This window comes from Bufo gargarizans, chromosome 3, assembly GCF_014858855.1.
Source record: "Bufo gargarizans isolate SCDJY-AF-19 chromosome 3, ASM1485885v1, whole genome shotgun sequence".
NCBI classification, from domain to species: domain Eukaryota; kingdom Metazoa; phylum Chordata; class Amphibia; order Anura; family Bufonidae; genus Bufo; species Bufo gargarizans.
In genome coordinates this window covers 372,181,999-372,194,765 of record NC_058082.1, presented here as the reverse complement: position 1 = coordinate 372,194,765, position 12,767 = coordinate 372,181,999, and the positions used below count along the sequence as shown (strand labels likewise).

Genomic DNA, 12,767 nt, shown 5'->3' with positions numbered 1-12,767 from the left:
GCAGAGAATTAGTCTGCATGTCATAGCAGAGAATCAGGCTTCACGTCAGCCACCACTGCAACAGACCATTGGCATATATTTAGGCCTAGCACCCAGGCAGAGGAGAGAGGTCCCGTAACAGAGAATCTGTCTTCATGTCAGCAGAGAATCAGTCTGCATGTCATAGCAGAGAATCAGGCTTCACGTCACCCAACATTGGAACAGTCCATTGGCATATATTTAGGCCCCGGCACCCAGACAGAGGAGAGGTTTATTCAACTTTGGGTAGCCTCGCAATATAATGGTAAAATGAAAATAAAAATAGGATTGAATGAGGAAGTGCCCTGGAGTACAATAATATATGGTTAAGGGGAGGTAGTTAATGTCTAATCTGCACAAGGGATGGACAGGTCCTGTGGGATCCATGCCTGGTTCATTTTTATGAACGTCAGCTTGTCCACATTGGCTGTAGACAGGCGGCTGCGTTTGTCTGTAATGACGCCCCCTGCCGTGCTGAATACACGTTCAGACAAAACGCTGGCCGCCGGGCAGGCCAGCACCTCCAAGGCATAAAAGGCTAGCTCTGGCCACGTGGACAATTTAGAGACCCAGAAGTTGAATGGGGCCGAACCATCAGTCAGTACGTGGAGGGGTGTGCACACGTACTGTTCCACCATGTTAGTGAAATGTTGCCTCCTGCTAACACGTTGCGTATCAGGTGGTGGTGCAGTTAGCTGTGGCGTGTTGACAAAAGTTTTCCACATCTCTGCCATGCTAACCCTGCCCTCAGAGGAGCTGGCCGTGACACAGCTGCCTTGGCGACCTCTTGCTCCTCCTCTGCCTTGGCCTTGGGCTTCCACTTGTTCCCCTGTGACATTTGGGAATGCTCTTAGTAGCGCGTCTACCAACATGCGCTTGTACTCGCGCATCTTCCTATCACGCTCCAGTGCAGGAAGTAAGGTGGGCACATTGTCTTTGTACCGTGGATCCAGCAGGGTGGCAACCCAGTAGTCCGCACACGTTAAAATGTGGGCAACTCTGCTGTCGTTGCGCAGGCACTGCAGCATGTAGTCGCTCATGTGTGCCAGGCTGCCCAGGGGTAAGGACAAGCTGTCCTCTGTGGGAGGCGTATCGTCATCGTCCTGCCTTTCCCCCCAGCCACGCACCAGTGATGGGCCCGAGCTGCGTTGGGTGCCACCCCGCTGTGACCATGCTTCATCCTCATCCTCCTCCACCTCCTCCTCATCCTCGTCCTCCAGTAGTGGGCCCTGGCTGGCCACACTTGTACCTGGCCTCTGCTGTTGCAAAAAACCTCCCTCTGAGTCACTTCAAAGAGACTGGCCTGAAAGTGCTAAAAATGACCCCTCTTCCTCCTCCTCCTCCTCCTCCTGGCCACCTCCTCTTCCATCATCGCCCTAAGTGTTTTCTCAAGGAGACATAGAAGTGGTATTGTAACGCTGATAACGGCGTCATCGCCACTGGCCATGTTGGTGGAGTACTCGAAACAGCGCAACAGGGCACACAGGTCTCGCATGGAGGCCCAGTCATTGGTGGTGAAGTGGTGCTGTTCCGCAGTGCGACTGACCCGTGCGTGCTGCAGCTGAAACTCCACTATGGCCTGCTGCTGCTCGCACAGTCTGTCCAGCATGTGCAAGGTGAAGTTCCACCTGGTGGGCCCGTCGCATATGAGGCGGTGAGCGGGAAGGCCGAAGTTATGCTGTAGCGCAGACAGGCGGGCAGCGGCAGGATGTGAACGCCAGAAGCGCGAACAGACGGCCCGCACTTTATGCAGCAGCTCTGACATGTCGGGGTAGTTGTGAATGAACTTCTGCACCACCAAATTCAGCACATGCGCCAGGCAAGGGATGTGCGTCAAACCGGCTAGACCCAGAGTTGCAACGAGATTTCGCCCATTATCGCACACCACCAGGCCGGGCTTGAGGCTCACCGGCAGCAACCACTCGTCGGTCTGTTGTTCTATACCACGCCACAACTCCTGTGTGGTGTGGGGCCTGTCCCCCAAACATATAAGTTTCAGAATGGCCTGCTGACGTTTACCCCGGGCTGTGCTGAAGTTGGTGGTGAAGGTGTGTGACTGACTGGATGAGCAGGTGGAAGAAGAGGAGGAGGAAGCCGAGAAGGAGGAGGTGGCAACAGGAGGCAAAGAATGTTGCCCTGCGATCCTTGGCGGCGGAAGGACGTGCGCCAAACAGATCTCCGCCTGGGGCCCAGCTGCCACTACATTTACCCAGTGTGCAGTTAGGGAGATATAGCGTCCCTGGCCGTGCTTACTGGTCCACGTATCTGTGGTTAGGTGGACCTTGCTACAGATGGCGTTGCGCAGTGCACACTTGATTTTATCGGATACTTGGTTGTGCAGGGAAGGCACGGCTCTCTTGGAGAAGTAGTGGCGGCTGAGAACAACATACTGTGGGGACAGCAAGCGACATGAGCTGTTTGAAGCTGTCTGTGTCCACCAGCCTAAATGACAGCATTTCATAGGCCAGTAGTTTATAAATGCTGCATTCAGGGCCAGGGATCGAGGGTGGCTAGGTGGGAATTTACGCTTTCTCTCAAATGTTTGTGAGATGGAGAGCTGAACGCTGCCGTGTGACATGGTTGAGATGCTTGGTGACGGAGGTGGTGGTGGTGTTGGTGGTACATCCCCTGTTTGCTGGGAGGCAGGTGCCAACGTTCCTCCAGAGGCGGAGGAAGAGGTAGAGGCGGCAGCAGCAGAAGAGGCCGAGGCGGCAGCAGCAGAAGAGGCCGAGGTGGCAGCAGCAGAAGAGGTAGCAGGGGGAGCCTGAGTGACTTCCTTGGTTTTAAGGTGTTTACTCCACTGCAGTTCATGCTTTGCATGCAGGTGCCTGGTCATGCAGGTTGTGCTAAGGTTCAGAACGTTAATGCCTCGCTTCAGGCTCTGATGGCACAGCGTGCAAACCACTCGGGTCTTGTCGTCAGCACATTGTTTGAAGAAGTGCCATGCCAGGGAACTCTTTGAAGCTGCCTTTGGGGTGCTCTGTCCCAGATGGCGGCGGTCAGTAGCAGGCGGAGTCTCTTGGCGGCGGGTGTTCTGCTTTTGCCCACTGCTCCCTCTTTTGCTACGCTGTTGGCTCAGTCTCACCACTGCCTCTTCCTCCGAACTGTGAAAGTCAGTGGCATGACCTTCATTCCATGTGGGGTCTAGGACCTCATTGTCCCCTGCATCGTCTTCCACCCAGTCTTGATCCCTGACCTCCTGTTCAGTCTGCACACTGCAGAAAGACGCAGCAGTTGGCACCTGTGTTTCGTCATCATCAGAGACTTGCTGAGGTGGTATTCCCATGTCCTCATCATCAGGAAACATAAGTGGTTGTGCGTCAGTGCATTCAATGTCTTCCACCGCTGGGGAAGGGCTAGGTGGATGCCCTTGGGAAACCCTGCCAGCAGAGTCTTCAAACAGCATAAGAGAGTGCTGCATAACTTGAGGCTCAGACAGTTTCCCTGATATAATATAACAATAGACGATTCAGAGGAGCTCACCAGCAACCTACTGGAGCCCAGTCTTTCAGATACCAACTGAGAACTAAAATATTTGTAAAAACGATCAGACTGGCTCACAGTATTTTTGCATTTATTATAATTGATAAAATTACAGTTATTGAAACAACAATTATAAAAATAAATTGCCCACTAAATATTAGACATATCCTAATTGCATATCAGCTCATTAGCATAAATAAATAGGTACTTTGGATGCGGAGCTCACGCATATACCTAAATAATAGGAGTACTCCAAAAAATAATAAGACCACTTGATTGTGCTGCGTGGTGTCTGTCAATAGCGTATTAGATTTAAACTTTTCCAATGCTCTGATACTTATAAGATAACTTGCCAGTGATCTGCATACAAGTTGCTGAAAAGGTATCCACCCTGCGGTCACCGGTATATGGTTCAGGCATCCAAAGGAATACTTTGTGCTTTCTTTGGTATCGGCGTTCGCTGCCTCCCTCCTGCCACGAGGTAGTCTCTCAGCTTCTCCTTCTCGGCGTCTCACGTGACCTGACCTGGAGATGGTTTCCTGGTCGGTGATGTCATCCACCTGTGCCGGTCGGAGTAGCGGAGGTCTGTATAGCAGAGCTACGCTGGTACGGGGTTCAATTCCCCTTCACTGGAACTGCTGGATGGTGATTAAATCAGTCCCCTTTGATAGATTAAACCGCTGCCGGTACCGCATCCGCTCTTTAGAGGGGTTTTAGATAGAAAAGAGCAAAAGTCCTTTTTGTGCCAAGACAGAAATAGAAATAACGCACCACTAGCTGGGTCCAATTCACACTAGTTCGCACTAGACGCGTTTTCGGAACCGTAGTTCCTTCCTCAGTAGGCAAATCAGTTTCCCTGATATGCATGGGGGTGATGTGACAGACTGATGGGGTTGGTTTTCAGGCGCCATCTGTGCGCTTTCTGCAGAAGACTGGGTGGGAGATAATGTGAACGTGCTGGATCCACTGTCGGCCACCCAATTGACTAATGCCTGTACCTGCTCAGGCCTTACCATCCATAGAACGGCATTGGGCCCCACCATATATCGCTGTAAATTCTGGCGGCTACTGGGACCTGAGGTAGTTGGTACACTAGGACGTGTGGATGTGGCAGAACGGCCACGTCCTCTCCCAGCACCAGAGGGTCCACTAACACCACCACGACCATGTCCACGTCCGCGTCCCTTACTAGATGTTTTCCTCATTGTTATCGTTCACCACAACAACAAAAATATTATTTGGCCCAATGTATTGAATTCAATTTCAGGCCTTTTTTTACAGACACCTAACACTATCTGGCTATCTATTTAGGTACCGTATTACACTAATACAGGCACAGCAGTAACCACCGATTTAGCTGACTATGAATTTGAGGCCTAGTATTTAGGTGCTGGGTGACAGGTATACGTTTTACGGACAGAATTAGACTGGGATATGCACAGTAGCGTGTGTGTGAAGTTATTGAGAATGACCCTATCAGCACCTTGATTCTGATATACCCTTTTAGGGATGTATTTAAAGTAGGCCTGATACAGCAGAAACCACTAAATTAGGAAATTGCTAAATTGGGAATTGTATTTCAACCCAGAACAAAAAATGTGCTTTGACGGACACTAAATAACTTGCCCAGCCACAACAGTACAGCAGTAACGACAGATTTAGCAGGATATAAATTTGAGGCCTAGTATTTAGGCGCTGGGTGACAGGTATAGGTTTACTGACAGAATTAGACTTGGAAATGCACAGTAGCGTGTGTGTGAAGTTATTCAGAATGACCCTATGTGCACCTTGAATATTATATACCCTTTTAGGGATAGATTTCAAATAGCTCTGATACAGCAGAAACCACTAAATTTGGAAATTGCTAAATTGGGAATTGTATTTCAACCCAGAACAAAAACTGTGCTTTGACGGACACTAAATAACTTGCCCAGCCACAACAGTACAGCAGTAACGACAGATTTAGCAGGATATAAATTTGAGGCCTAGTATTTAGGCGCTGGGTGACAGGTATAGGTTTACTGACAGAATTAGACTTGGAAATGCACAGTAGCGTGTGTGTGAAGTTATTCAGAATGACCCTATGTGCACCTTGAATATTATATACCCTTTTAGGGATAGATTTCAAATAGCTCTGATACAGCAGAAACCACTAAATTATGAAATTGCTAAATTGGGAATTGTATATCAACCCAGAAAAAAAAATGTGCTTTGACGGACACTAAATAACTTGACCAGCCACAACTGTACAGCAGTAACGACAGATTTAGCTGGATATAAATTTGAGGCCTAGTATTTAGGCGCTGGGTGACAGGTATAGGTTTACTGATAGAATTAGACTGGGATATGGCCAAAAAATAACCACACTATTGATGGTTAAATGCACTTGGTGTGACAGCTAGACCAACCACACTACTGAGGGTTAAATGCACTTGGTGACAGGCGCAGCTTGCCCCTGATGTAGTATATGGCCAAAAAATAAACAGACTATTGCTGGTTAAATGCACTTGGTGTGACAGTTTCACCCTGATGTAGGATTTAGCCAAAAAACAACCACACCATTGAGGGTTAAATGCACTTGGTGACAGCTTGCCCCTGATGTAGTTTATGGCCAAAAAATAAAGAGACTATTGCTGGTTAAATGCACTTGGTGTGACAGCTTCACCCTGATGTAGGATTTAGCCAAAAAACAACCACACCATTGAGGGTTAAATGCACTTGGTGACAGGCGCAGCTTGCCCCTGATGTAGTATATGGCCAAAAAATAACCAGACTATTGTTGGTTAAATGCACTTGGTGTGACAGCTTCACACTGATGTAGGAATTAGCCAAAAAACAACCACACCATTAAGGGTTAAATGCACTTGGTCGCAGCTTGTGCTGGCACACCACAAGACACAAAATGGCCGCCGATCACCCCAGAAAAAGTGACTGACAAATGGTCTGGGCAGCCTAAAAACAGTGAGCAATTGAGTATCAGCAGCTCAATGATCCACAGCTGCAGATCGATCAATTAATCAAGTCCTTTGGAGGAGTTAATCTGCCTAATCTCGCCCTACTGTCGCAGCCGCAACCTCTCCCTATGCTGATCAGAGCACAGTGACGGGCGGTGCTATGTGACTCCAGCTTAAATAGAGGCTGGGTCACATGGTGCTCTGGCCAATCACAGCCATGCCAATAGTAGGCATGGCTGTGATGGCCTCTTGGGGCAAGTAGTATGACGCTTGTTGATTGGCTGCTTTGCAGCCTTTCAAAAAGCGCCAAGAAAGCGACGAACACCGAACCCGAACTCGGACTTTTACGAAAATGTACGGGTTCGGGTCCGTGTCACGGACACCCCAAAATTCGGTACGAACCCGAACTATACAGTTCGGGTTCGCTCATCCCTAGCAGGGACCCCAAAATGGTTTTCAAGTCCTCTGTATCTGTTACCTCTGGCAGCCCTCTCACCCTGATATTCTTATGCCACCCTCAATTATCCAGGTCTTCTAGGTGACAGTCTCCTTAAAGGCCTGAGATTATGACACAGAGGCCTGTAGTATTTGGACATATCTGCATAGCTCATCCTTAGCATCTTCCAAAGAGTCCACTCTGTCTGCAATACATTTGAGAACCTGTCTGACCGCTGAAATTTCCATATTGCATGTTCATGCAGCACAGAAATAAAGGTCTTAAAATTGGCTTTAGTAGTCAGGTGCTGTATATACTTGAAGAAGGATTTAGAACCGCCACGAGGTACAGTCACCACTAAAGATGCATCAGAGAAAAAATCTGAGGGGTCATCCCAGTCATCAGGTAGCTGACCAAGGCAGAAAGAGAACGGGAGTGGCACTGACCTGTGTGCTCGTGGAACCAGAATGGCATTGGCACTGGCATAGCACAGACTGCTGCCTGGGGTAAAATATCACAGTCAGTGGAGAGAGGCCACTAGCCAAGGTCTTTCCTGGTGGCAGGGAACCGTTCTGATGAACTGGCAGGATTTGCAGAGTTGAGGCTAACAAGATGGCAGGAGCAGTAGAAGTCATCGGTACAGGCTCAAATCAATGCAGTTGTGCACCAGGTATCATCATCCAAAGTGTCGGCTAGAGGGTTTGCAGGAGTCTTTGAGAGGGAGACCTACTGTTTCTTTCCCATGGAAACTGTCACATTGGCTAGCAAGTGTTCTATTGTAGTTGTGGTAGGAAGGAGCTCTCACTTTACACAGCCATGTTACTCGAGATCCAGGACATGCCCCCATAACATTTTTAACTGTACTACCAAGAAGCAATTCAATTTTTTCCAACAGTTACAGTAAAATAGTGAAGCATTAAAAACAGTATCAAAATGACACGTGAATAATCTAAAATAAAAAAGGGACAGATTTTTTTTAAAGAAGATAAAAAAAATTCATGCATGTCATTCACAGAATGCTTTTTCCTAAAACTGTTCCTTTAAGGAGAAAGAACAATACAGATTGGGTCGGTCTGTTAAGGCCCCTTGCAGGCGAGCGATACGGATTAGGTCCAGACGTGGTCAGTTAAAAATGTGCGATTTCGCAAGCAAGTTCATTCAGTTTTGCCTGTGATTGCGTTCAGTTTTTATTGCGCGGGTACAATACAATATTGATGCGTTTTTCACACCGCGTTATAAACTGAAGATTTACAAACAACATCTCTTAGCAACCATCCGTGAAAAACGTGTCTCATTAGCACTTGCTTGCGGATGCAATGCACTTTTCACGCATCCCCATTCACTTCTATGGGGCCAGAGTTGCGTGAAAAATGATGAAGATAGAACATGCTTGCGTGAAAAAACAACGCTCCTGTACACAGACCCTTTGAAATGAATAGGTCTTGATTCAGTGCGGGCACAATGCGTTCGCATCACTCATTGCACCCGCGCAGAATACTCGCTCGTGTGAAAGGGGCCTAAACATAGAAACAAATGTTTAAGAACTTTTATCTTTTTTTCTTCTGTAGGTCAAAAAGGACAATGGTTGAGTGGATTCTTTGACCATGGATCTTTCATGGAAATAATGCAACCATGGGCACAAACTGTAGTAGTTGGCAGAGCCAGGTAAGTAAGCCTGTTATGCGTTGGTATAGTAAAATACATAAACAGTTTTTTGTTTTTCAGTTTACCCTCTGTTCACATCTGCAAAAATCTACTGGTTTACACCAGCAATCAGTTATTTTTTTACTTGTATAGCCCTTTGTAAGAATACATCCCAACTGTCCTTTTTTTTTCGGAGTTGACCTGCAAAATGTATGTTACCTTACCTTTCCTCTTTTATTCTATTCCTCTAACCAAATCATATTTCTTTAATCTGGCTGGGCCACTAAGAGAATTTTATGGCTGGACCTGAATTCCCCTGACAATATTATTTGACCCTGTAATCCTACAGTATGGTACTGAATCTCAGTCTGTTGCAGGTACCGATTAAAGATTTGCTGCTGATTGAAGATTCACCAGCAAACGCACTGCATTATAGAGCTAAGCAGAAAAACATTGGGCATACCTGGTCCTGTCACTTAGGCCTCTTTCACACTACCGTTTCTTTTTTCCGTTTTGCGGGCCGTTTTTTGCGTATTGAATACGGAAAGATTAATTTCAATGGTTCCGCAAAAAAAGTGGATTGCACTCCGTATGCATTCCGTTTCCCTATTTCCGTTCCGTTGAAAGTTAGAACATGTCCTATTATTGCCCGCAAATCACTTTCCGTGGCTCCATTCAAGTCAATAGGTCCGCAAAAAAACAGAACACGTACAGAAATGCATCCGTATGTATTCTGTATCTGTTCCGTTTTTGCGGAACCATCTATTATGTTATTATGCATAAAATGTTATGCCCAGCCCAATTTTTTCTATGTAATTACTGTATATGCCATACGGAAAAACAGAACTGAAAAACGGAACGGAAGCGGAAACACAACGGAAACAAAAAAAAAAATGGAACAACGGATCCGTGAGAAACTGACCGCAAAACACTGAAATAGCCATACGTTACTATGAAAGAGGCCTTAACAGGAGAGTAGAAGTTGGGATAGCTGCAGTGCTCTGAGGGGCTAGGCTGCAACTAAGGGGTTTACAGAGGGAGGAGGCTCCCTCTCTCACCCCAACGTCTCTCCATAATGTGATCGCAGGGTGCCAATAGTAGGCCTTACCAGCTGTAGAAGCCTATGAGCCCCAGTCACAATGCCAAAACAGCCATTTCTTGTTCACCTCCCAAAAAGCATAATATTAGGATATCAAAAACATCAAATAATTCTGCAGAAACAATCCCTCACACAAAGCAATTGCCAGTAAAAAAGATATATGGCGACATACAAACGTGAGGGGGGTAATTTATCAATCTGAAATATGCTTAAATTAGGCTTATTTAAGGCGCAGATTACAATTGTGGACGGGGAAGGCCCATCTCATTTGCCATTTTCCACGCCTGTTTTAGGAAGCTGTCTTACATTTAGAACTGGCAGCTGGCAGCTGGTATCTCTATAATCGAAATTACCATCAGAATAAAGTTAGTCATTTTGCCCATATAGTGAACATTGTAAAAACAAAACCCAAAAAGCAATGGTGGAATTGCTGCCTTTCTTCATCCTGCTTTCCAAAAAGTGAAATAAAAAGCAATCAAAATGGAATCAGTGATATCAATGATAATGGCAACTCATCCCACAAAAAATAAGCCATCACATAGCTCAGTTAAGAGAAAATTAAAAACCACATTCTCTGAAAATAGATTGGCCTGTGAACCAATCTATGAAAAACTCTTGCAGTGCAAAAGTGGTCATAACATTCTGAACCCTGCAGGGGTTTTGGCATTTCCATAACCATTAGTATCCGCCTAACAATTTAAGGGTTGTGGTGTGTGTGTGTAAGATGGTGCAAGATGGGAATAACATATTTGGCACTGAATTGCCATATCTGTGAAAAACTTTCATTTTTGAATTTTTCTGTTTCTTATTAAATTTATGCAAAATACCTGTGGCATAAAAAAGCTCACTCCACCCCTTAATAAAGACCATGAGGAGCATAGTTTCCAAAAAAGTTAATTATTAAGGTCTCCACTGAATGGGTGCCTCGGGTTCTAGCCAAATGTGATGTACACCCCAAAATCATTCCAGCCAAATTTGTGCTCCAAAATCCAAATGGCGGTTCTTCCCTTCGGAGCCCTTCCATGTGCCCCTACAAGCCCTTATTTATGGTATTTCTATAGCCAGTATAACCCACCTAACAATTTAAGGGGAGTGGTGCAAGTCTCAAATGGCATGAGCTGGACAAAACATATTGGGAACTGAAATGCCTTATCTTTGGAAAATTTCAAATTTTACACTATCCACTGCAAAGTACCTGTGATGTCAAAATGCTCACTCTGCCCATTGATAAAGCCTTGAGGAGTGTAATTTCCAAAATAGGGTTATTTATTAGGGGTTTCCATTGTACAGGTACCTCAGTGTCTCTGCAAATGTAATGTCACGTCTTCCCTTCTTAGCCCTACCTTATAGTAGTTCATGTCCACATTTATAGCATTTCTGTACCCAGTAGAACCCGCCTAAAAATGTAAAGGGTTTATCTCGTGATTAATTTAAGAAATGAAAATCAGACATTATATAGTATATAATAATCCCTGTCTAACAAAGCTATTATCTGCTGTGTACATCACATTCACAATAGCCTTTCTGCTGCAGATCTCTCCCTATCACAGATCAGGAGGCAGTTCAAGGAGGGAACAGAGCATGTGCTTCCATCTCAACTAGGTGGACAGAGAAATCCCAAAAAAAAATAAACATCACGTGGGGAGTCTCAGATTGCATGAGCTAGGCACAACATATTGGGCATAGAAATGCCATATGTAAGGAAAACTACATAAATTACAAAATGTATGAAAAATAAATGTGTTTAAATGCACACGCCACCCGATAACAATTACCTTGAGGGGTGTAATTTCCAAAATTGGGTCATTTATTGGGGTTTCCATAATTTTTTTCACCCCAGAGCCTCTACAGTTCTCAGTACAAGTGGTGTAAATCACCACACCAGGCCTCAAAATGCAAATGGTGCTCTTACTCTTGAGTTCTCTCATACATTCAGGCAAAAGAATAGGGTCAAATGTAGGGTGTTTTTTAAAGCCAGGAAACACAGCATAATAATATGATGGCTTACTTTACACACTGGCACATGATGGAAACAACGTATTGGCCACTGAAATGTCAATGTAAATTATCACGTTGACCATCTGCTGTACATAAATTTTTGCAAAACACTTGCAGGGTCAAAATGCTCACTACACCCCTTGGTAAATACTGCGAGGAGTGTGGTTTGTAAAATAGGGGTCACTTTTTTTAAAAAATTTCAACTCGGCCTCTGAAGTTGTCAGCCAGTGCTGAATAAATCATTGAACTATGCCTCATATGCACATGGTGCATTTTCTCTTCTCCTTCAGCGTCTGCAGAACCTCAAAATATGCACCTCAGTTTCTGCAGAACCTCAAAATATGCACACCTCAGCTGCAACAGAACATACCAATACACACCCCATTTGCTGCAGAACATTCTAGTACATATCTCAGCTGCAGCAGAACACCATAATATACACCTCAGCTGCAGCAGAACATACTAATACACACCTCATTTGCTGCAGCAGAACACCATATTACACACCTCAGCTGCAGCAGAACACCATAATACACACTCAGCTGCATCAGAACTTCATAATACACACCTCAGCTGCATCTGAACATCACAATACATGTCAGCTGCTGCAAAGCATAATATACACCTCAGCTGCTGCAGAACATCATAGGACACACCTGAACTGATGCAGAACATCTTAATACACAACTCAAAATACACAAAGAGGTAAGGCCTTGTGGAGGGAGAGTGTTGAAGAAAATGGCAAAGTCTTTTGGGGGCATAATAGAAGGCTTGGGAATCGGGGGAATCGGTTCTATGGGGATAAACAAGCTGGGTGGACAAAAATGCATCACCTGAAGATGCCAGGCTCCACAGCTGGATCTCACTGCAGGACAGCCCAGAGCTTACTTACTGGCGTCTGTTTGGGGAGCCTAAGAGGTCCAACAGGAGTGCTGGAGCCGGGGTGAAGGGTTCCTGCAGGATACAGATCTCAGAGCACACCATGGAGGACTGGTGGGGGCAGGGCCTAATAATTCATTAGAAGCAAGGGGTGAAGTCTTAGGGTCCATTCACACTTCCGCACTTTGGGTCCGGATCCGTTCTGCAATTATGCGGAACGGGTGCGGACCTATTAATTTTCAATGGGGTCGAAAAA

General features: G+C 45.8%; 1 protein-coding gene across 2 annotated transcripts in view; it reads left to right on the top strand.

The window, feature by feature from the left end:
• The window catches only part of ACACA (acetyl-CoA carboxylase alpha), a 932,629-nt gene that overhangs the window by 764,530 nt on the left and 155,332 nt on the right, over positions 1-12,767 (top strand). For both annotated transcript variants that reach the window (XM_044288111.1, XM_044288112.1), the window contains exon 47: positions 8,460-8,556. In XM_044288111.1, the coding sequence (XP_044144046.1) occupies positions 8,460-8,556 (97 nt within the window). The remainder of the gene's footprint in view (positions 1-8,459; positions 8,557-12,767) is intronic.